This window comes from Melanerpes formicivorus, unplaced genomic scaffold, assembly GCF_026170545.1.
Source record: "Melanerpes formicivorus ecotype bairdi unplaced genomic scaffold, bMelFor1.0.p_v2 SCAF_82, whole genome shotgun sequence".
Lineage (NCBI taxonomy): Eukaryota > Metazoa > Chordata > Aves > Piciformes > Picidae > Melanerpes > Melanerpes formicivorus.
This window is the reverse complement of record NW_027142434.1, coordinates 2,760,181-2,783,861: the sequence shown is the minus strand read 5'-3', so window position 1 is coordinate 2,783,861 and position 23,681 is coordinate 2,760,181. Positions and strand designations below refer to the sequence as shown.

Genomic DNA, 23,681 nt, shown 5'->3' with positions numbered 1-23,681 from the left:
GGGCAGGCTGGGGCAGGGCTGACGGCAGCGCTGCCCGGCAGGAGCTGTTCTGCCGCTCGCTGGCCGAGAGCGAGATGCGCTCCGCTCCCTACGAGTTCCCCGAGGAGAGTCCGATCGAGCAGCTGGAGGAGCGCCGGCAGCGCCTGGAGCGGCAGATCAGCCAGGACGTGAAGTGAGCTTGGGGAGGGGGCCCCTGGGGGGCGGTGGGGACAGGGTGGCAGGGGCGGGGCCGTGCCCCGGGCCGCGGGGAGGGGGCGTGGGGGGCCGTGGGTCGTGCGTGGCAGCTGTGTGTCCTCTCTGCCCGTGGCTGTGTCACGCTCCCTGTCCCCCTGCTGCGGGCTTGAGTCGTTCGTTGGTTTTGTTTCTCTCGGCTGGTTTCTGTCTGGTTTGGGTTGGTTGCACCATTAACTGGGGGTTGTTTTCTTCTCCCCCCTCCCTCCCACCCCACCCCCCCCACCCCTTCCCCTCCCACCTCCACCCCCACTTTTGTCCTGGCTTGTCCCTGTTGTCCCCCTCCCCACCCCTGGCCCTGCCTGATTGTCCCCAGACTCGAGCCAGACATTTTGCTCAGAGCCAAACAGGACTTCCTGAAAATTGACAGTGCCACGGACTTACAGTGAGTGTCCAGCCCAGGGACACCCCCGGGGCGGGGGGGAAATACTGGGGACCCCCCACCCCCCCTAGCCCCACTCTGACCCAGCCTCTTCCCCTCCCGGCACCCAGAGGCCCCCACCCGGCTGCTCTCGCTGGCACTGAAAGGGTTAATGCACCCAAAGGGATTTGAGGGGGAGGGGGTTGGGGTGAGCTGGGGGAGGTCCCAGCCCTGCTGGTGGCACACACAGGACCATGGCCCAACCCTGTCACCCCCACCCTGATGGGGGGGGTGGGTCCGACGCTGCTTGTCCCCCTCCCTCCTGTCTCCGCTTGGGAGCTGTCTGTGTCATGAGTGACTTCGTTCTCTGTCCCCCACCCCCATTCCCCATCTGCCACTTCTCATTGTGCTGTGTGGGGCTGGGGGATGTGTCTGGGGTGAGGGAGCAATGTCCCCACCAGCGGGACATGGGGGGCACCCAGCTGCCCTAACCTGGTGGTGGCAGCGCTGGGGACAACATCACCCTCCTGCCACCCTGGGGCTGGGTGCAGTGCCTGGGGCTGGGTCCCTGCAGCTGGGTGCAGTCCCTGGGGCAGGGTGCAGACCCTGGGGCTGGGTCCCTGGGGCAGGGTGCAGTCCCTGGGGCAGGGTGCAGACCCTGGGGCTGGGTCCCTGGGGCAGGGTGCAGTCCCTGGGGCAGGGTGCAGACCCTGGGGCTGGGTCCCTGGGGCAGGGTGCAGTCCCCGGGGCAGGGTGCAGTCCCTGGGGCTGGGTGCAGTCCCTGGAGCTGGGTCCCTGCAGCTGGGTGCAGTCCCTGGGGCTGGATCCCATCCCTGGGGCAGGGTGCAGTCCCTGGGCCAGGGTGCAATCCCTGGGGCTGGGTCCCCGGGGCAGGGTGCAGTCCCTGAGGCAGGGTGCAGTCCCTGGGGCTGGATCCCATCCCTGGAGCAGGGTGCAGTCCCTGGGGCTGGATCCCATCCCTGGGCCAGGGTGCAATCCCTGGGGCTGGATCCCATCCCTGGGGCAGGGTGCAGTCCCTGGGGCAGGGTGCAGTCCCTGGGGCTGAATCCTATCTCTGGGGCTGGTGCTGCTGCTTGGGGGGGGGGTTGGGCAGGGGGGGACACCCCCAGGGCTGGGGGCAGCCTGTGTCACTCTGTCACCATCTGCACTCGCAGGCTCTTCAAGGAGCAGCACGAGGACCTGCGGGACTATGTCCCCAAGGAGCGAGAGGCACTGCTGGAGAGGGAGTTCCAGCGAGTCACCATCTCTGGGGAGGAGAAGTGTGGGGTGAGCCTCCCCCCAGCACCCCCCACAGCCTGCCCAGGGCCTTCAGGGCTTGCAGCTTCCACCTTGGGGGCTTGGAGTGTCCACTTCGGGGCTGCACCTTCCACTCTGGGGGCTAGCACCTTCCACCTTGGGGGCTTGGAGCGTCCACCTTGGGGTTGCATCTTCCACTTTGGGGCTAGCAGCTTCCACCTTGAGGGTTGCATCACCTTGGGGCTTGCAGCTTCCACCTTGGGTTGCAGCCTCTGCCTTAGGGGCTGCAAGATGGAAGTGGGGGGAGGGGAGTTCCACCTTGGGCTTGCAGCTTCCACCTTAGGGGTTGCAAGGTGGAAGGTGGGGGGGAGTTCCACTCTGGAGGGGTGCCAGCTTCCACCTCGGGGGCTTGGAGCTTCCACCTTGGGGTTGCAGCCTCCACTTTGGGGCTAGCAGCTTCCACCTTGGGTTGCAGCCTTTGCCTTAGGGGTTGCAAGGTGGAAGTGGGGGGAGGGGAGTTCCACCTTGGGCTGGGTTGCAGCTTCCACCTTGGGCTGGGTTGCAGCTTCCACCTTGGGCTGGGTTGCAGCTTCCACCTTGGGGGTTGCAAGGTAGAAGGGGGAGGGGAGTTCCACCTTGGGCACTTGGAGCTTCCACCTTGGGCTTGCAGCTTCCACCTTAGGGGTTGCAAGGTGGAAGGTGGGGGGGAATTCCACTTTGAAGGGGTGCCAGCTTCCACCTCAGGCTGGCTTGCAGCTTCCACCCCAGGGCTTGCAGCTTCCACCTCGGGGCTGGCTTGCAGCTTCCACCTCGGGGCTGGCTTGCAGCTTCCGCCTCGAGGCTGGCTTGCAGCTTCCACCTCGGGGCTTGCAGCTTCCACCTCGGGGCTTGCAGCTTCCACCTTGGGGCTGGCTTGCAGCTTCTACCCCAGGGCTTGCAGCTTCCACCCCAGGGCTTGCAGCTTCCACCTTGGGGCTGGTTTGCAGCTTCCACCTCGGGGCTGGTTTGCAGCTTCCACCTCAGGCTGGCTTGCAGCTTCCACCTCGAGGCTGGCTTGCAGCTTCCACCTTGGGGCTGGCTTGCAGCTTCCACCTTGGGGCTGGCTTGCAGCTTCCACCCCAGGGCTTGCAGCTTCCACCTCAGGCTGGCTTGCAGCTTCCACCCCAGGGCTTGCAGCTTCCACCTCAGGCTGGCTTGCAGCTTCCACCTCGGGGCTTGCAGCTTCCACCTCAGGCTGGCTTGCAGCTTCCACCCCAGGGCTTGCAGCTTCCACCTTGGGGCTGGCTTGCAGCTTCCACCTTGAGGCTGGCTTGCAGCTTCCACCTCAGGCTGGCTTGCAGCTTCCACCTCAGGGTTTGCAGCTTCCACCTTGGGGCTTGCAGCTTCCACCTTGGGGCTTGCAGCTTCCACCTTGGGGCTTGCAGCTTCCACCTCAGGCTGGCTTGCAGCTTCTACCCCAGGGCTTGCAGCTTCCACCCCAGGGCTTGCAGCTTCCACCCCAGGGCTTGCAGATTCCACCTCAGGGTTTGCAGCTTCCACCCCAGGCTGGCTTGCAGCTTCCACCCCAGGCTGGCTTGCAGCTTCCACCCCAGGGCTTGCAGCTTCCACCTCGGGGCTTGCAGCTTCCACCCCAGGCTGGCTTGCAGCTTCCACCCCAGGCTGGCTTGCAGCTTCCACCCCAGGGCTTGCAGCTTCCACCTCGGGGCTTGCAGCTTCCACCCCAGGCTGGCTTGCAGCTTCCACCCCAGGCTGGCTTGCAGCTTCCACCTTGGGGCTTGCAGCTTCCACCTTGGGGCTTGCAGCTTCCACCTGGGGGGCTTGCAGCTTCCACCTCGGGGCTTGCAGCTTCCACCTCGGGGCTTGCAGCTTCCACCTCGGGGCTTGCAGCTTCCACCTCAGGCTGGCATGCAGCTTCCACCTTGGGGCTTGCAGCTTCCACCTTGGGGCTTGCAGCTTCCACCTGGGGGGCTTGCAGCTTCCACCTCGGGGCTTGCAGCTTCCACCTCAGGCTGGCTTGCAGCTTCCACCTCAGGGCTTGCAGCTTCCACCCCAGGGCTTGCAGCTTCCACCCCAGGGCTTGCAGCTTCCACCTCAGGGCTTGCAGCTTCCACCTCGGGGCTTGCAGCTTTCACTTCAGGCTGGCTTGCAGCTTCCACCCCAGGCTGGCTTGCAGCTTCCACCCCAGGCTGCCTTGCAGCTTCCACCCCAGGCTGCCTTGCAGCTTCCACCCCAGGGCTTGCAGCTTCCACCCCAGGGCTTGCAGCTTCCACCTCGGGGCTTGCATCTTCCACCCGGGTGGCTGCAGCCTCGCCCTCAGGGGTTGATTTCTTTGCCTGGCCTCCTCAGGTGCCCTTCACCGACCTGCTGGATGCAGCCAAGAGCGTGGTGAAGGCTCTCTTTGTGAGGGAGAAGTACATGGGGCTGTCCCTGCAGAGCTTCTGCAAGACCACCGCCCGCTACCTGCAGGAGCTCTCCGAGAAGCCCCTGGAGACCCGCGCCTACGAGGAGGTGCCCGAGACCCCCGTGGCTGCTGGTGAGCCAGGCCTGGGCAGGGGGCTGCACCTCGGGCTGCTGGGGCAGCCAGCTGATGATGGGAGAGGCTCTGTCAGGACAGGCTGAGAGCCCCACCTGGAGCTCTGTGGCCAGTTCTGGAGCCTCTGCGCCAGGAAGGGTCTGGAGGTGCTGGAAGGCTTCCAGAGAAGGCAATGCCAGGCACTGACACAGGCTGGGCAGGGAGAGCAGCCCTGGAGGAAAGGCCTTGGGGGTGCTGGGGGAGGAGAAGCTCAGCAGGAGCCAGCAGTGGGGGGATCCCTCCAGAGGGAGCTGGACAGGCTGGAGGGAAGGATCCACCCTGGACAGGCTGGAGGGAAGGGATCCATCCAGAGGGACCTGGACAGGCTGCAGAGCTGGGCCCAGGACAACCTCAGGAGGTTCAACAAGGCCAAGGGCAAGGTCCTGCAGCTGGGGCAGGGCAATGCCAGGCACTGACACAGGCTGGGCAGGGAGAGCAGCCCTGGAGGAAAGGCCTTGGGGGTGCTGGGGGAGGAGAAGCTCAGCAGGAGCCAGCAGTGGGGGGGATCCATCCAGAGGGACCTGGAGAGGCTGGAGGGAAGGATCCACCCTGGACAGGCTGGAGGGAAGGGATCCATCCAGAGGGACCTGGACAGGCTGCAGAGCTGGGCCCAGGACAACCTCAGGAGGTTCAACAAGGCCAAGGGCAAGGTCCTGCAGCTGGGGCAGGGCAATGCCAGGCACTGACACAGGCTGGGAGGGACTGTCTGGAGAGCAGCCCTGGAGGAAAGGCCTTGGGGGTGCTGGGGGAGGAGAAGCTCAGCAGGAGCCAGCAGTGGGGGGATCCATCCAGAGGGACCTGGACAGGGTGGAAGGAAGGGATCCATCCAGAGGGACCTGGACAGGCTGCAGAGCTGGGCCCAGCACAACCTCAGGAGGTTCACCAAGGCCAAGGGCAAGGTCCTGCAGCTGGGGCAGGGCAATGCCAGGCACTGACACAGGCTGGGCAGGGACTGGCTGGAGAGCAGCCCCAAAGGAAAGGCCTTGGGGGTGCTGGGGGAGGAGAAGCTCAGCAGGAGCCAGCAGGGAGCACTGGCAGCCCAGAGAGCCAAGCAGAGCCTGGGCTGCAGCAGGAGAAGTGTGGCCAGCAGGGCCAGGGAGGGGATTCTGCCCCTCTGCTCCACTCTGCTGAGCCCACAGCTGCAGCTCTGGGGCCAGCTCTGGAGCCTCTGTGCCAGGAAGGCTCTGGAGGGGCTGGAAGGTGTCCAGAGCAGGGCCAGGAGGAGGAGCAGAGGGCTGGAGCTGCTCTGCTCTGCAGACAGCCTGAGAGAGTTGGGGTTGTGCAGGCTGGAGAGGAGAAGGCTCCCAGGAGACCTCCTTGTGGCCTTCCAGGAGCTGCAGGGGGCTGCAGGATAGCTGGGGAGGGACTTTGGAGGGTGTCAGGGAGGGATAGGACTGGGGGGGATGGAGCAGAACTAGAAGTAGGGAGCTGGAGATTGGCTGTGAGGAAGAAGTTGTTGGCCAGGAGGGTGGTGAGAGCCTGGCCCAGGCTGCCCAGGGAGGTGGTGGAAGCCTCCTGCCTGGAGGTGTTTGCAGCCAGGCTGGAGGTGGCTGTGAGCAACCTGCTGTGGTGTGAGGAGAGCAATGAGACTGAGGAAGGGACTGGAGGGGTAGTCTGATGAGGAGAGGCTGAGGGAGCTGGGGGGGCTCAGCCTGGAGGAGAGGAGGCTCAGGGGGGAGCTCAGCACACTCTGCACCTACCTGAAGGGAAGCTGCAGTCAGGTGGGGGTCAGGCTCTGCTCCCAGGGCATGGCCTGAAGCTGTGCCAGGGGAGGGTTAGGTTGGATGTTAGGAAGCAATTCCTCATGGAAAGGGCAAACAGAGCCTGGAATGTGCTGCCCAGGGAGGTGGTGGAGTCCCCAGCCCGGGAGGGGTTTAAGGCAAGGTTGGATGTGGCACTGAGTGCCATGGTCTGCCCCAGGTGGTGGTGCTGGGCCAGGGGCTGGATGCATTCAGAGCTCCATTCCAGCCTCTGGGGCAGGTGGTGCTGAGCCAGGGGCTGGATGCATTCAGAGCTCCATTCCAGGCTCTGGGGCAGGTGGTGCTGGGCCAGGGGCTGGATGCTCTCAGAGCTCCATTCCAGCCTCTGGGGCAGGTGGTGCTGAGCCAGGGGCTGGATGCATTCAGAGCTCCATTCCAGGCTCTGGGGCAGGTGGTGCTGGGCCAGGGGCTGGATGCTCTCAGAGCTCCATTGCAGCCTCTGGGGCAGGTGGTGCTGGGCCAGGGGCTGGATGCTCTCAGAGCTCCATTCCATGCTCTGGGGCAGGTGGTGCTGGGCCAGGGGCTGGATGCTCTGAGAGCTCCATTCCAGCCTCAGTCCTTCTGTGACTCTGTGGTTCTGTGGCTGATGTCCTGCTGGGTGTCTCCTGGCTGCAGATGCCCCTGTGCACCCCCCCTTCGTGGAGCAGCACCCCTATGAGGGCTGGGACCCCCAGAGCATGCCAGCTGACCTGGGCTTTGGCTTGAAGATGGTGGATGGTGTGGTGCACGTCTACACCAAGCAGGACCTGACCGACAAGTGAGGCCTGGGGGCTTGGGGCTGTGATGAGTTTGCTGGGATGGGTGGCAGGGGGGCCCTGGAATGCCCCCAGGTGTGGTCAGGAAGAAAGGTTGAGACCCCAGGGGCTGTTCAGTCTGGAGAGGAGAAGGCTGGGAGGGATCTGATCAATGTCTATCGATAGCTGAGGGCTGGGGGTCAGGAGGGGACAGGGCCAGGCTCTGCTCAGCTGCACCCTGGGATAGGCCAAGGGGCAGTGGATGGAAACTGCAGCACAGGAGGCTCCAGCTCAGCATGAGGAGGAACTTCTGCACTGTGAGGCTCCCAGAGCCCTGGAGCAGGCTGCACAGAGAGGTTGTGGAGTCTCCTCTGGAGCCTTCCCAGCCCCACCTGGATGTGTCCCTGGATGAGGGAGGGCTCCAAGGATGAGGAAGGGCCTGGAGCACTGCCTGGGGAGGAGAGGCTGAGAGCCCTGGGGGTGGTTAGTGTGGAGAGGAGAAGGCTGAGAGGGATCTGATCAATGGCTATCAATAGCTGAGGGCTGGGGGTCAGGAGGGGTCAGGGAGAGGCTCTGCTCAGCTGCACCCTGGGATAGGCCAAGGGGCAGTGGATGGAAACTGCAGCACAGGAGGCTCCAGCTCAGCATGAGGAGGAACTTCTGCACTGTGAGGCTCCCAGAGGCCTGGAGCAGGCTGCCCAGAGGGGTTGTGGAGTCTCCTCTGGAGCCTTTCCAGCCCTGTCTGGATGTGTCCCTGTGCCACCTGATGTACTTCTGCTCTGACAGGGTGGGGTTTGGACTGGGTGATCTCCAGAGGTCCCTTCCAACCCCTAACATCATCCTGTGAGCCACCTCTGTTCCTCCACCCAGGAGCACAGAGCTGGACCTGCCCTACCCAGACCTGCAGGAGTTCATTGCTGACATGAATTTCCTCATGGCTTTGATCATCAATGGTCCCATGTAAGGAGAAAGCTCCCACCACGGGGGGGGGTCCTGGGGGGAAATGGGTGACCCTCTGGGCTGGCATCTGTTGGCTTGGGATGGGTTGGGTGGGGTTGGGTGGAGTTGGGTTGGGTTGAGTTGGGTTGGGTTGGTTGGTTTGGGTTGGGTTGAGTTGGTTGGTTCAAGTTGAGTTGGTTTGGGTTGGATTGGGCTGGGTTGGTTGGTTGGAGTTGGGTTGAGTTGGTTTGGGTTGGGTTGAGTTGGTTTGGGTTGGATTGGGTTGAGTTGGTTTGGATTGGGTTGAGTTGGTTTGGGTTGGATTGGGTTGAGTTGGTTTGGATTGGGTTGAGTTGGTTTGGGTTGGACTGAGTTGGGTTGGGTTGGACTGAGTTGGGTTGGGTTGGACTGAGTTGGGTTGGGTTGAGTTGGGTTGGGTTGGGTTGGGTTGATTTGGGTTGGGTTGGGTTGAGTTGGGTTGGATTGGGTTGGGTTGGGTTGGATTGGGTTGGGTTGGGTTGAGTTGGATTGGGTTGGGTTGAGTTGGATTGGGTTGGGTTGAGTTGGGTTGGGTTGGATTGGGTTGGGCTGGATTGGGTTGGGTTGGATTGGGTTGGGTTGAGTTGGATTGGTTTGGGTTGGATTGGTTTGGGTTGGATTGAGTTGGGTTGGGTTGGATTGAGTTGGGTTGAGTTGGTTTGGGTTGGATTGAGTTGGGTTGAGTTGGTTTGGGTTGGATTGAGTTGGGTTGGATCGGGTTGGGTTGGATTGGGTTGGGTTGAGTTGGATTGGGTTGGATTGAGTTGGGTTGGATTGGGTTGGGTTGGATTGGGTTGGGTTGAGTTGGATTGGGTTGGATTGAGTTGGGTTGGATCGGGTTGGGTTGGATTGGGTTGGGTTGAGTTGGATTGGGTTGGATTGAGTTGGGTTGGATTGGGTTGGGTTGGATTGGGTTGGGTTGAGTTGGATTGGTTTGGGTTGGATTGGGTTGGGTTGAGTTGGATTGGTTTGGGTTGGATTGGGTTGGGTTGAGTTGGTTTGGGTTGGATTGGGTTGGATTGAGTTGGGTTGAGTTGGGTTGGGTTGGATTGAGTTGGGTTGAGTTGGTTTGGGTTGGATTGGGTTGGGCTGGTTGGGTTGAGTTGGGTTGGATTGGTTTGGGTTTGGTTGGGTTGAGTTCGTTTGGGTTGGGTTGAGTGGGGTTGGATTAAGTTGGGTTGGTTGGTTCGAGTGGGATTGGTTTGGGTTGGGTTGGTTGGGGTTGGGTTGAGTTGGCTTGGGTTGAATTGAATTGGGTTGGGTTGAGTTGAGTTGGGTCCCTGGGGAGGTTTCCCCCATGGGGGTGTCTTTGGAGGGGCCTTACCATGGGAGTGTCTTGGGGGGGAGCCCACCATGGAGATGTCTGCAGGGGAAGGCCACCATGGGATGGGCTCTGGGAGGATCTCACCATGGGGGTGTCTTGGGGGGTAGCCCACCATGGGGGTGTCTTTGAGGGGGGGTAGCCCACCATGGGGGTGACTTTGAGGGGGGGTAGCCCACCATGGGGGTGACTTTGAGGGGGGGATCTCACCATGAGGATGTCTTTGAGGGGGATCTCACCATGGAGGTGTCTGGTGTCTTTGTGGGGGGGATGTCACTGTGGGGCTGTCTTTGAGGGGTGATGTCACCATGGGGGTGTCTTTGAGGGGGGGATCTCACCATGGGGGTGTCTTTGAGGGGGGGATGTCACCATGGAGGTGTCTTGGGGGGTAGCCCACCATGGGGTTGTCTTTGAGGGGGGGATCTCACCATGGGGGTGTCTTTGAGGGAGGGATGTCACCGTGGGGTTGTCTTTGAGGGGGGGATCTCACCATGAGGATGTCTTTAAGGAGCATCCCACCATTGGGGTGTCTCTGGGCGTCCCACCATAGAAGGTCTTGGAGGGAAAAGGTCCTTGGGGACAGCCCCAGAGGGCATGGTGGAGGCTGTGCCACGTGGTGCAGCTCCCAGGCCCACCTGTGCAGGGCACACAGGGTGTTGGGGAGGGGGGGTCCCAGAGCCCAGAGCTGTGTTCCCTCAGCCTGCTGGGCAGCAGCCTTTCGGGGCTGGCTGCTCTGTGGCCCCCAAGCTGATGTCCTCTGCCCTCCCCGGGCAGCAAATCCTTCTGCTACCGCCGGCTGCAGTACCTGAGCTCCAAGTTCCAGATGCATGTCCTGCTCAACGAGATGAAGGAGCTGGCAGCCCAGAAGAAGGTTCCCCACAGGGACTTCTACAACATCCGCAAGGTGCCTGCAGGCCCTGGGCTCTGCTTGACCAGGGAGCAGCCTGGGGGCTCTCTGCTCTGCCCTGCTGAGGCCACAGCTGGAGCCCTGGGGCCAGCTCTGGGCCCCTCAGGTCAAGAAGGGAACTGCTTGAGAGGGTCCAGAGCAGAGCCACAAAGATGATGGAGGGAGTGGAATTGTCTCCTTTGTGAGCATAACATCCAGCTCAGGTCACAGAGGGACACATCCAGGCAGGGCTGGGAAGGCCCCAGAGAAGGAGACTCCACAACCCCTCTGGGCAGCCTGCTTCAGGGCTCTGGGAGCCTCACAGTGCAGAAGTTCCTCCTCATGTTGAGCTGGAACCTCCTGTGCTGCAGTTTCCATCCACTGCCCCTTGGCCTATCCCAGGGTGCAGCTGAGCAGAGCCTGGCCCTGTCCCCTCCTGACCCCCAGCCCTCAGATGTGCTCTTGTGGCATCCTGGGTTGTATCAGAAGGGCTGTGGTCAGTAGGTCCAGAGAGGTTCTCCTCCCTCTCTGCTCTGCCCTGCTGAGGCCACAGATGGAGCCCTGGGGCCAGCTCTGGGCCCCTCAGGTCAAGAAGGACCTCAGGGAACTGCTTGAGAGAGTCCAGAGCAGAGCCACAAAGATGATTTAGGGAGTGGAAGATCTTCCTCATGAGGAGAGCCTGAGGGAGCTGAGGGCTCTGGAGCTTGGAGAGGAGCAGCCTGAGGGTGTCCTCATTGCTGGTGATGAAGCTGTGCAGGGTGATGCCCAGAGGACAGAGCCAGGCTCTGCTGGGGGATGCCCAATGCCAGCCCAAGGGGCAGTGGTGGAAGCTGAGGCATTCCTAGATGCTCCTGCTCTGGCAGGGGATGGAGGTGGGGGTGAGGGGTTTGGACTGGATGAGGTCTTGAAGGTCCCTTCCAACCCCTAACACACTCTGATCCCTCTCTGGCAACATTCAAACCCCACCTGGATGCATTCCTGGGTGCTCCTGCTCTGGCAGGGGGTGGGGGATTGGTCTGGTTGACCTTTGAAGGTCCCTTCCAACCCCTGACATCTTCTGGTCCTTCTCTGGCAACATTCAACCCCCACCTGGATGCATTCCTGGGTGCTCCTCTCTGTCAGGGGGTGGGGGTGGAGGGGTTTGGACTGGATGAGCTCTTGGAGGTCTCTTCCAACCCCTAACATCCTCTGATCCTTCTCTGGCAATATTCAACCCCCACCTGGATGCATTCCTGGGTGCTCCTGCTCTGGCAGGGGATGGAGGTGGGGGTTGAGGGGTTTGGACTGGATGAGGTCTTGAAGGTCCCTTCCAACCCCTAACACCCTCTGATCCCTCTCTGGCAACATTCAACCCCCACCTGGATGCATTCCTGCGTGCTCCTGCTCTGGCAGGGGCTGGGGGATTGGTCTGGATGACCTTTGAAGGTCCCTTCCAACCCCTGACATCTTCTGGTCCTTCTCTGGCAACATTCAACCCCCACCTGGATGCATTCCTGGGTGCTCCTCTCTGTCAGGGGGTGGGGGTGGAGGGGTTTGGACTGGATGAGCTCTTGGAGGTCTCTTCCAACCCCTAACATCCTCTGATCCCTCTCTGGCAACATTCAAACCCCACCTGGATGCATTCCTAGGTGCTCCTGCTCTGGCAGGAGGGGATTGGACTCAATGACCTTTGAAGGTCCCTTCCAACCCTTAACACCCTCTGATCCCTCTCTGGCAACATTCAAACCCCACCTGGATGCATTCCTGGGTGCTCCTGCTCTGGCAGGGGCTGGGGGATTGGTCTGGATGACCTTTGAAGGTCCCTTCCAGCCCCTAACATCCTCAGATCCTTCTCTGGCAACATTCAACCCCCACCTGGATGCATTCCTGGGTGCTACTCTCTGTCAGGGGGTGGGGGTGGAGGGGTTTGGACTGGATGAGCTCTTGGAGGTCACCTCCACCCCCTCCTGTCCCCTGGGGCCCCGCAGGTGGACACCCACATCCACGCCTCGTCCTGCATGAACCAGAAGCACCTCCTGCGCTTCATCAAGAGGGCCATGAAGAAGCACCTGGATGAAATTGTCCACGTGGAGAAGGGCAAGGAGCAGACCCTCAAGGAGGTCTTTGAGACAATGAACCTCACGGCCTACGACCTCAGCGTCGACACCTTGGACGTCCATGCGGTAGGGGGCGGCAGGGGGGCACCCCCCCAGAGCCTGGGGATGAGCAGCAGCCTCAGCCCATCTCTGGCTGGGGTGGGGGTTTGAATCTTCTCCAGGGCTTGTCCCAGGGTGAGGTGGGAGATCCAAGAACGTGGACTTGATGGAGCAGGGCCAGAGGAGGGCCACGAAGGTGCTCAGGGGGTCGGAGCAGCTCTGCTACGAGGCCAGGCTGAGGGAGCTGGGGGTGTTCAGCCTGGTGGGGGGACACCTAATAGCAGCCTGCCAGGACCTGAAAGGGGCTACAGGAAGAGTGAGGAGAGACTGTTTGCAAAGGCCTGCAGGGACAGGACCAGGGGCAATGGCTTCAAACTAGAGAAGGGCAGGTTTAGACTGGGTATCAGCCAGAGGTTCTTCACCATGAGGGTGGTGGAACACTGGAACAGGTTGCCCAGGGAGATAATTGAGGCCCCATCCCTGGAGGTATTCAAGGTGAGGCTTGATCAGGCCCTGGGCAACCTGAGCTAGTTGGGGATGTCCTTGCTGACTGCAGAGGAGGTTGGACTGGATGAGTTGTGGAAGTCCCTTCTGGCCTGGACCATTCTATGCTTCCCTGCCTCCATGCCTCCCTGCCTCCCTGCCTCCATGCTTCTATAACCCCCTGACTTTATGCCTCCATGATTCCATAGTTCCATGTTTCCATGACTCCATAATTCCATGACTTGATACTTCCATGACTCCATAGTTCTACGCTTCCCTGCCTCCCTGAGGCAGTGGCAGTATGGGGAGAGGGTGTCTGGATGCCTGTGCCCCCCCGGCAGGACCACAACACCTTCCGTCGCTTCGACAAGTCCATGCCTCCCTGCCTCCCTCTTTCCATGCTTCCCTGCCTCCATGCTTCCATGCCTTCCTGCCTCCCTGCCTTCCTGCCTCCCTGCTCCCTGCCTCCCTCTTTCCATGCTTCCCTGCCTCCATGCTTCCCTGCCTCCCTCCTTCCCTGCTCCCTCTCTCCCTGGGGCGGTGGCAGTGTGGGGAGGGGGGGGTCCTGACACCTGTGCCCCTCAGCAAGACCAGAACACCTTCCACCACTTTGACAAGTCCATGTCTCCCTGCCTCCCGTGCATCCCTGCTTCCCTGACTCCTTGCTTCCATGCCTGCATGCTTCCCTGCCTCCCTGGGGCAGTGGCAGTGTGGGGAGGAGGGGTCCTGATGCCTGTGCCCCCCTGGCAGGACTGCAACACCTTCCACCGCTTCGACAAGTCCATGCTTCCCTGACTCCTTGTCTCCCTTCCTCCCTGCTTCCCTGCCTCCCTGCTTCCCTGACTCCATGCCTCCCTGCTTCCATGCCTCCTTGCCTCCCTGCCTCCATGCCTCCCTGTCTCCCTGGGGTGGTGGCAGTGTGGGGAGGAGGGGTCCTGATGCCTGTGCCCCCCGGCAGGACCGCAACACCTTCCACTGCTTCAACAAGTCCCTGCCTCCCTGACTCCCTGCCTCCATGCTTCCTGACTCCATGCCTCCATTCCTCCCTGCTTCCCTGATTCCATGCCTCCCTGCTCCCTGCCTCCATGGGGCAGTGACAGTGTGGGAAGGAGGGGTCCTGATGCCTGTGCCCCCCCTGGCAGGACTGCAACACCTTCCACCGCTTCGACAAGTCCCTGCTTCCCTGCCTCCCTGCTTCCCTGACTCCCTGCCTCCCTGACTCCATGCCTCCCTGACTCCCTGCCTCCATGCTTCCCTGACTCCATGCCTCCATTCCTCCCTGCTTCCCTGATTCCATACCTCCCTGACTCCCTGGGGCAGTGGCGGTGTGGGGAGGGGGGGTCCTGACACCTATGCCCCGCTGGCAGGACCACAACACCTTCCACCACTTCGACAAGTTCATGCCTCCCTGCCTCCATGCTTCCCTGACTTCATGCCTCCATGCTTCTCTGACTCCATGGTTCCATTCCTCCCTGCTTCCCTGCCTTCATGCTTCCCTCCTTCCTTGCTCCCTCTCTCCCTCGGGCGGTTGCAGGGTGGGGAGGAGGGGTCCTGACGCCCGTGCCCCCCCGGCAGGACCGCAACACCTTCCACTGCTTCAACAAGTCCCTGCCTCCCTGACTCCCTGCCTCCATGCTTCCCTGACTCCATGCCTCCATTCCTCCCTGCTTCCCTGATTCCCTGACTCCATGCCTCCCTGCTTCCCTGCCTCCCTGGGGCAGTGGTAGTGTGGGGAGGAGGGGTCCTGACACCAATGCCCCCCTGGCAGGACCACAACACCTTCCACCGCTTCGACAAGTTCATGCCTCCCTGCCTCCCATGCCTCCCATGCCTCCCATGCCTCCCATGCCTCCCTGCCTCCCTCTTTCCATGCTTCCCTGCTCCCTGCCTCCCTGGGGCGGTGGCAGTGTGGGGAGGGAGGGTCCTGACGCCTGTGCCCCCCCCCGGCAGGACCGCAACACCTTCCACTGCTTTGACAAGTCCATGCCTCCCTGCCTCCCTGCCTCCCTGCCTCCCTGCTTCCCTGACTCCATGCCTCCATGCTTTCCTGACTCCATGGTTCCATTCCTCCCTGCTTCCCTGCCTCCATGCTTCCCTGATTCCATGCCTCCCTGCTCCCTGCCTCCCTGGGGCAGTGGCAGTGTGGGGAGGGGGGCGTCCTGACGCCCATGCTCCCCCGGCAGGACCGCAACACCTTCCACCGCTTCGACAAGTTCAACGCCAAGTACAACCCCATCGGGGAGTCCATCCTCAGGGAGATCTTCATCAAGACAGACAACTGTGTCTCGGGCAAGTACTTTGCCCACATCATCAAGGTGAGCAGCCCTGGCAGGAGGCTCCTCCACGGCCCAGGACCGGGGCCTGCGCCTGGGGCACAGCCACCCCTGGCAGCGCCGCAGGCCTGGGGCGGTGCTGGGTCCAGCTCTGGGCCCCTCGGGTTGGGGAAGATGTTGAGCTGCTGGAAGGTGTCCAGAGAAGGGCAACAAAGCTGGGGAGGGGTCTGGGGCACAGCCCTGGGAGGAGAGGCTGAGGGAGCTGGGGTTGCTTAGCCTGCAGAAGAGGAGGCTCAGGGGAGACCTTCTTGCTCTCTGCAACTCCCTGCAGGGAGGTTGGAGCCAGGTGGGGGTTGGGCTCTTCTCCCAGGCAAGCAGCAGCAGAACAAGAGGACACAGTCTCAAGCTGTGCCAGAGGAGGTTCAGGCTGGAGGGGAGGAAGAAATTCTTCCCAGCCAGAGAGATTGGCCCTGGGGATGTGCTGCCCAGGGAGGTGGTGGAGTCCCCATCCCTGGAGGGGTTTAGGAAGAGCCTGGCTGAGGCCCTTGGTGCCATGGCTGAGTTGATCAGATGGTGCTGGGGGAGAGGTTGGGCTTGGTGAGCTCTGAGCTCTTTTCTAGCCTGGTTAATTCTGTGTGGCTGGAAAGCTGCTGGCAGGAATGGACCTGGCGGTGCTGATGGAGAAGCAGCTGAACAGGAGCCAGCAGTGTGCCCAGGTGGCCAAGAAAGCCAAAGGCCTCCTGGCTGGGCTCAGCAATGCTGTGTGCAGAGGAGCAGGGCAGGAATTGTCCCCTGGGGCTCAGCTTAGGGGAGGCCACACCTGGAGTGCTGTGTCCTGGTTTGGTCACCTGAGTACCAGAGAGCTGGGGAGGTGCTGGAGCCAGGGCAGAGCAGGGCAAGGAAGGGGAAGGGCCTGGAGAATGAATCTGCTGAGGAGCAACTGAGGGAGCTGGGGATGGAGAGTGTGGAACAGAGGAGGCTGAGGGGAGACCTCCTGGCTGCCTACAGCTCCCTGAAAGGAGGTTGTGGAGAGGTTGGTGCTGGTAATTAGTGGTAATTAGAGGTAATTAGTGATAGAGCAAGAGGGAACAGCCTCAAGCTACGACTGGGTAGGTTTAGATTGGACAGCAGGAAAAAGAGAGGGCAGGGACTGGAATGAGCTGCCCAGGGAGGTGGTGGAGTCCCCAAGCCTGGAGGTGTTTGAAGGTGGTTTGGATGTGCAGCTTGGGGCTGTGGTTTAGGGCTGAGCCTTGCAGAGCAGGGTTGGACTTGGTGACCCTGAGGCTCTTTTCCAACCTGAATGGTTCTGTGATCTCCTTCCCTCTGCTGCCTGTGGTGGCACTGCCCAGGGGGGTGGTGGAGTCACCAACCTTGGATGTGCTTAAAGGCCATTTGGATGTGGAGCTTGGAGGGATATGGGTTAGGGATGAGCATCATAGAGTAGGCTTTTGGTTGGACTTGGTGACCCTGAGGCTCTTTCCCAACCTGAATGGTTCTGTGATCTCCTCCCCTCTGCTGCCTGTGGTGGCATTGCCCAGGGGAGTGGTGGAGTCACCAAGCCTGGAGATGTGTTTAAAGGTGGTTTGGATGTGGTGCTTGGGGATATGGTTTAGGGGTGACCCTTGTAGAGCAGGCTTCTGGCTTGGGCTTGGTGACCCTGAGGCTTTTCTCCAACCTGAATATTTCTCTGATTCTGTGATCTCCTTCCCTCTGATGTCTCTGGTGGCATTGCTCAGGGAGGTGGTGGAGTCACCAAACCTGGAGGTGTGTTTAAAGGTCATTTGGATGTGGTGCCTGGGGGGATATGGTTTAGGGATGACCTTTGCAGCGTAGGCTTCTGGTTGGACTTGGTGACCCTGAGGCTCTTTCCCAACCAGAGTATTTCTGTGTTCTCCTTCCCTCTGCTGCCTGTGGTGGCACTGCCCATGGGGATGGTGGAGTCACCAGCCCTGGAGGTGTTTGAAGGTGGTTTGGAGGTGGTGCTTGGGGCTATGGTTTAGAGATGACTCTTGCAGTGTAGGCTTCAGTTGGGACCTGGTGACCCTGAGGCTCTTTTCCAACCAGAGTATTTCTGTGTTCTCCTTCCTTCTGCTGCCTGTGGTGGCACTGCCCAGGGGGGTGGTGGAGTCACCAGCCCTGGAGATGTGTTTGGAGGTGGTGTGAATGTGATGCTTGGGGGGCTATGGGTAGGGCTGACCCTTGCAGAGTAGGCTTGGACCTGGTGACCCTGAGGCCCTATTCCCACCTGAACCTTTCTGCCGCTCCGTCACCTCCTGCCCTCCCCTGCCCGTGGTGGCCTTTCCCCTGCGGGCCAAGGGGTGACTCTTGCTGCTTGGCTGGGCAGGAGGTGATGGCTGACCTGGAGGAGAGCAAGTACCAGAACGCCGAGCTGCGGCTGTCCATCTACGGCCGCTCCCGGGACGAGTGGGACAAGCTGGCGCGCTGGGCGGTCAACCACCGCGTCCACTCCAACAACGTCCGCTGGCTGGTGCAGGTGCCACGGCTCTTGTAAGTGCTGCTCAGGGTGGGGAAGAGGCCCTCAGCAAGCCAGGACCACGTCCTGCTTGGGCAGATGAGGCCACCCCACCCGGGGCTGAGTTTTGGGGGTCTGTGCTCCCGCAGCGACGTCTACCGGACCAAGAAGCAGTTGGCCAACTTCCAGGAGATGCTGGAGAACATCTTCATGCCCCTCTACGAGGCCACCATCCACCCTGCCCAGCACCCAGAGCTGCATCTCTTCCTGGAGCATGTGAGCCACCCCAGCCTGCCCCTGGGGTGTTGGGGCAGGGGGGATGCTGGGGACACCACCAGCCCAAACCCCCCCAAGTTTGGAGCCTGCTGGAGGGGGGGGAACCATCCCGCCGTGGGGTTGTCTCTCCTGCAGGTGGATGGCTTTGACAGCGTGGATGATGAGTCCAAACCAGAGCACCACATCTTCAACCAGGACAGCCCTTTGCCAGGCAACTGGGTGGAGGAGGACAACCCTCCCTACTCCTACTACCTGTACTACATGTATGCCAACATGACAGTCCTCAACCACCTCCGGCGGTAAGGACACCTCGCGGCGGGCCCCGGCGCCTCCCTTCCCCCATCCTGGGAGGGGCTTGGTGGGGAAGGGGAGGGTCAGAAGGCAGAAAGAATTGAGAGTCAGAATCAGAATTGGAATTGGAATTGGAAATGGAATCAGAATGAGGATCAGAACCAGAATTAGAATTAGGATCAGGATCAGAATCAGAATGAGAATTAGGATCAGAATTAGAATTAAGATCAGAACTAGAATCAGGATCAGAATCAGGATCAGAATCAGAAGGAGAATCAGGATCAGAATCAGAAGGAGAATTAGGATCAGGATCAGAATTAGAATCAGGATCAGAATCAGAATAAGAACTAGAATCAGAAGGAGAATTAGGATCAGAATGAGAATTAGAATCAGGATCAGAACTAGAACTAGAATGAGAATTAGGATTAGGATCAGAATCAGAATGAGAATTAGGATTAGGATCAGAACCAGAATGAGAATTAGAATCAGGATCAGAACTAGAATCAGAATTAGAACTAGAATCAGGATCAGAACTAGAATCAGAATGAGAACTAGAATCAGGATCAGGATCAGAATCGGAATGAGGACCAGAACTAGAATCAGAATCAGGATCAGAACTAGCATGAGAATCAGGATCAGAATCAGAATGAGAATTAGCATCAGAACGAGAATTAGGATCAGAATCAGAACTAGAATCAGAATCAGGATCAGAATCAGAATGAGAATCAGGATCAGAATCAGAACTAGGATCAGGATCAGAACTAGAATCAGAATGAGAATGAGAATCAGAATTATAACTAGAATCAGAACCAGAACTAGAATCAGAATCAGGATCAGGACCAGAACTAGAATGAGAATCAGAATTAGAATTAGGATCAGAATGAGGACCAGGATCAGAACTAGAATCAGAATGAGGACCAGAATCAGAACTAGCATGAGAATCAGGATCAGAATCAGAATGAGAATCAGAATCAGAATTAGAACTAGAATCAGGATCAGGACCAGAACTAGAATCAGAATCAGAATTAGAATCAGAATTAGAATTAGAACTAGGATCAGAATCAGAATCAGAATTAGGATCAAAATCAGAATCAGAATTAGGATCAGAATCAGAATCAGAATTAACCAGGTTGGAAAAGACCTTTGAGATCACCAAGTCTCACCCAGCACCATCTGATCAACTCAGCCGTGGCACCAAGGGCCTCAGCCAGGCTCTTTCTAAACCCCTCCAGGGATGGGGACTCCACCACCTCCCTGGGCAGCACATCCCCAGGGCCAATCTCTCTTGCTGGGAAGAATTTCTTCCTCCCCTCCAGCCTGAACCTCCCCTGGCACAGCTTGAGACTGTGTCCTCTTGTTCTGCTGCTGCTTGCCTGGGAGAATAGCCCAACCCCCACCTGGCTGCAGCCTTTCCTCAGGGAGTTGGAGAGAGCAATGAGGTCACCCCTGTGCCTCGTCTTCTCCAGGCTAAGCAACCCCAGCTCCCTCAGCCTCTCCTCCCAGGCTGTGCTCCAGACCCCTCCCCAGCTTTGTTGCCCTTCCAACACCTTCCAGCCAGGGAGGTGGTGGAGTCCCCATCCCTGGAGGTGTTCCAGAGGGGCTTGGATGTGGCACTTGGAGCCAGGGTTTGGTTGTCAGGAGGTGTTGGGTGGCAGCTTGGACTTGCTGATCTCTGAGGTCTTTTCCCACCTGGTTGATTCCATGATGCTGGCTCCTGGCCCTGCTGCAGGAAGAGAGGCTTCCACACCTTCGTGCTGCGCCCCCACTGCGGGGAGGCTGGCCCCATCCACCACCTGGTCTCGGGCTTCATGGTCTCAGAGAACATCTCCCACGGCTTGCTGCTCCGCAAGGTGAGCTGGGCTGGGGGGGCCCACGGGGGTGGGCAGTGGGGCTGGAATACTGCCCTCTGAGGAGAGGCTCTCAGCCATTAGGGTCTCTCAGACCTGGGGCTGCTCAGTCTGGAGAATCACAGAGTGTGAGGGGCTGGAAAGGACCTCCAGAGAGCATCCAGTCCAAGCCCCCTGCCAGAGCAGGGTCACCCAGGGCAGCTCACACAGGAACACATCCAGGCAGGTCTTGAATATCTCCAGAAAGGGAGACTCCACGACCCCCCTGGGCAGCCTGCTCCAGGGCTCTGTCACCCTCACAGGGACAAAATTCTTCCTCCTGTTTCCATGGAGCTTCCTCTGCCTCAGCTTCCACCACTGCCCCTTGGGCTGGCATTGGGCATCCCCCAGCAGAGCCTGGCTCCAGCCTCTGGGCATCACCCTGCACAGCTTCATCACCAGCAATGAGGACACCCTCAGGCTGCTCCTCTCCAAGCTCCAGAGCCCTCAGCTCCCTCAGGCTCTCCTCATGAGGAAGATCTTCCACTCCCTAAATCATCTTTGTGGCTCTGTGCTGGACTCCCTCAAGCAGTTCCCTGAGGTCCTTCTTGACCTGAGGGGCCCAGAACTGGTCACAGGCTTCCATCTGTGGCCTCAGCAGGGCAGAGCAGAGAGGGAGGAGAACCTCTCTGGACCTACTGACCACAGCCCTTCTGATACAACCCAGGATGCCCTTGGCCACAAGAGCACATCTGAGGGCTGGGGGTGAGGAGGGAGGGGATAGGGCCAGGCTCTGCTCAGCTGCACCCTGGGATAGGCCAAGGGGCAGTGGATGGAAACTGCAGCACAGGAGGTTCCAGCTCAGCATGAGGAGGAACTTCTGCACTGTGAGGGTCCCAGAGCCCTGGAGCAGGCTGCCCAGAGGGGTTATGGAGTCTCCTCTGGAGCCTTCCCAGCCCTGCCTGGATGTGTTCCTGTGTGACCTGTGCTGGATTCTCTGCTCCTGCTCTGGCAGGGGGGTTGGACTGGCAGATCTCCAGAGGTCCCTTCCAACCCCTAACACCCTGTGAGCTGTGATCCTGTGACCCCACCTCCCCCAACTCTCTTCTCTCCCCCTCCCCAGGCCCCTGTCCTGCAGTACCTTTACTACCTGGCACAGATTGGCATCGCCATGTCCCCGCTGAGCAACAACAGCCTCTTCCTCAGCTACCACCGCAACCCCCTGCCCGAGTACCTCTCCAGGGGCCTCATGGTCTCCCTCTCCACCGATGACCCCCTCCAGTTCCACTTCACCAAGGTGAGCAGCTGTGGGAAGGAGGTTCCAGGCCACATGCCCCCTGAAGAAGTGTCTGTGGGGTGGCCAGCAGCCAAGGCAGGGTGAAGGGACAGGGGTGGCGATGGGCAGGAGCAAGGCAGCGCCAACAGGCTCTAGAGGATGGGGATGGTTCAGAGGGGGTGGGAGAAGCTGGGGACCTCCATCCTCAGTAAGTCTGCAGATGACACTGATTTGCTTACTTGGATGGCAGTGTGGATCTGCTGGAGGGTTGGAGGCTCTGCAGGGGGGCCTGGCCAGGCTGGATCCATGGGTGGAGGCCAATGGGATGAGGATCACCAAGGCCAAGGGCTGAGTGCTGCACTTGGGTCACAACAACCCTATGAAGGCTCCAGGCTGAGGGCAGAGTGGCTGGAAAGTGCCTGATGGAAAAGGACCTAGGGGGGCTGGTTGGCAGCAGCTGAAGATGAGCCAGCAGTGCCCAGGTGGCCAAGAAGGCCCCCAGCAGCCTGGCCTGGAGCAGCAGGTGCAGAGCAGGGATCACCCCTTGGGCTGGGCACTGGTGAGGCCACACTTGGAGTCCTGGGTTCAGGTCTGGGCTCCTCACTCCAAGAAGGACATTGAGAGGCTGGAGCAGGGGCAGAGAAAGGCAACAGAGCTGGGGAAGGGTCTGGAGAAGAGGGCTGGGGAGGAGCAGCTGAGGGAGCTGGGGGGGTTGAGCCTGGAGAAGGGGAGGCTGAGGGAGACCTCATTGCTCTCTGCAGCTCCCTGAGAGGAGGCTGGAGCCGGGGGGGGGTTGGGCTCTGCTCCCAAGCAGTAAGTGATAGAATGGCCTCAAGTTGCCCCAGGGGAGGTTGAGGTTGAAGATGAGAAGAAACTTCTTGACTGAAATGGTTCTCCAAGCCTGGCCCAGGCTGCCCAGGGAGGTGGTTGAATGCCCATCCCAGGAGGGGTTTCAGAGCTGCGGTGCTGAGGGCCAGGGTTTAGCCTCAGCCTTGGCAGAGTCAGGGCATGGTTGGACTCCGAAAGCTCTTTTCCAACCCAAGCCATTCTGTGCTCCCCTTTTTGGGGGGGGGGGGGGGGTGTGTGCATCCCATGGGTGGGTGCTGAGGCCTCGTGTGTCCCCCCCCAGGAGCCCCTGATGGAGGAGTACAGCATTGCCACCCAGGTGTGGAAGCTCAGCTCCTGCGACATGTGCGAGCTGGCGCGGAACAGCGTCCTCATGAGCGGCTTCTCCCACAAGGTGACACGACCCCCCCCCCCAGCTCCTCCCCTTCCCCCCCCCCCCCCAGAGGCTGGGAGGCCACTGCAGGACCACCTCCTTCCTCTCCTCCAGGTGAAGAGCTACTGGCTGGGTCCCAACTACATGAAGGAAGGCCCAGAGGGCAACGACATCCGCCGGACCAACGTGCCCGACATCCGCGTCAGCTACCGCTTCGAGACCCTCTGCCAGGAGCTGACCCTCATCACCCAGGCAGTGCAGAGCGAGGAGCTGGAGACCATCCAGGAGGAGGATGTGCTGACCATCACCTCCACCCTGGCCACCCACTGAGTGCCCTGCCTCAGGGAACATCACCTCCCCACCTCCCTCCAAATCGTGTCACCCCACATCCATCCGGGGCTTTGCTGCCGTCCCCCCCAACCTCCCTCACCCTCCTGCTCCCTCCCTCCCAGGAAGGGGATGTTCCCTACTGCTCTCCCCAGCACCCTGAGGTGACACCACGGGGAGGGGGTGTGAGGGGGGTGGGGAGTTGCCAGGTTCTTGCCATTTGTTGGTCTGGGGTTGGGGTTTTTTTTTCTGTCACTTAACTCTTTTGGGTTGTTTTTTTACACTGATGTCCTCTTGCTGGGTTGGGTTTGGTGGCAGGGGGAGACAGGAGGGGACATGGGTGCTGAGGGCTCCTGGGCTTGGGGCAGGGTAGGGGCACAGCAGTGCTGGGTGGGGGGATGCTGGTGGGGGGTGGGGAGAGGGCAGCAGCCCCAGCATGAGGACTCGGCTCCCAGCCCAGCATCAGGACCCAGCTCCGTCCATGCTGTCGCCTCGTGGGGACAAACAGCAGCACCCAGGACCCAAACCTGGGCTCCTCTTGCACCCTCCCAGCCACGGGGAGGCGGTGGAGGTGGGGACAACGCGGTGCAGGGAGCAGGCGTGCTGGCAGGAGGAGCCCGGATGGGCTAGGGGCTGCTCCCTCCTCCTCCTCCTCCTCCTCCTCCTCAGCGCAGGCAGGAAGGCAAAGGGACACGGGTGACTGCGTGTCCCCGGCCCCCACGCTCCCAGGAGCTGCTTGTGGCCCGGATCGGGCCGGACGAGGCTCCTCCCTTACCGGGGTGGCCATTTCCCCGTCCCCGTGTGCCCCCAGCCCCGTCCTGCCGCGTACCCCCCACCCCCGGCGCCACCACTACCAGCCCGGTGCGGCGCTGCCAGGAGAGCGGGCGGGCGGCGACGGAAACCAAACAATGCAGCCCCGGCAGCGGGCGAGACAAATAAAAGTGTTTCAGTCTAAGAGTTCGCTGTAAGTGTGGAGGGAGGGCGGGAGCGCAGCCCCCGGGG

The 23,681-nt window shown here is 60.6% G+C and overlaps 1 protein-coding gene across 2 annotated transcripts in view; it reads left to right on the top strand.

The window, feature by feature from the left end:
* AMPD2 (adenosine monophosphate deaminase 2) overlaps positions 1-23,634 on the top strand; it is a 28,833-nt gene extending 5,199 nt beyond the window's left edge. Inside the window, exons 3-18 of one of the 2 annotated variants that reach the window (XM_068164720.1) lie at positions 42-172; positions 548-616; positions 1,768-1,879; positions 4,196-4,382; positions 6,797-6,938; positions 7,786-7,875; positions 9,989-10,118; positions 12,068-12,262; positions 14,902-15,033; positions 17,336-17,499; positions 17,614-17,740; positions 17,876-18,039; positions 19,761-19,881; positions 20,981-21,154; positions 22,263-22,373; positions 22,467-23,634. In XM_068164720.1, coding sequence (XP_068020821.1) covers positions 42-172; positions 548-616; positions 1,768-1,879; positions 4,196-4,382; positions 6,797-6,938; positions 7,786-7,875; positions 9,989-10,118; positions 12,068-12,262; positions 14,902-15,033; positions 17,336-17,499; positions 17,614-17,740; positions 17,876-18,039; positions 19,761-19,881; positions 20,981-21,154; positions 22,263-22,373; positions 22,467-22,682 — 2,265 coding nt within the window. In that variant the 3' untranslated portion in view covers positions 22,683-23,634. The remainder of the gene's footprint in view (positions 1-41; positions 173-547; positions 617-1,767; positions 1,880-4,195; positions 4,383-6,796; positions 6,939-7,785; positions 7,876-9,988; positions 10,119-12,067; positions 12,263-14,901; positions 15,034-17,335; positions 17,500-17,613; positions 17,741-17,875; positions 18,040-19,760; positions 19,882-20,980; positions 21,155-22,262; positions 22,374-22,466) is intronic. The other variant, XM_068164721.1, reaches the window with a different exon arrangement.
* Positions 23,635-23,681: the final 47 nt, after the last annotated feature.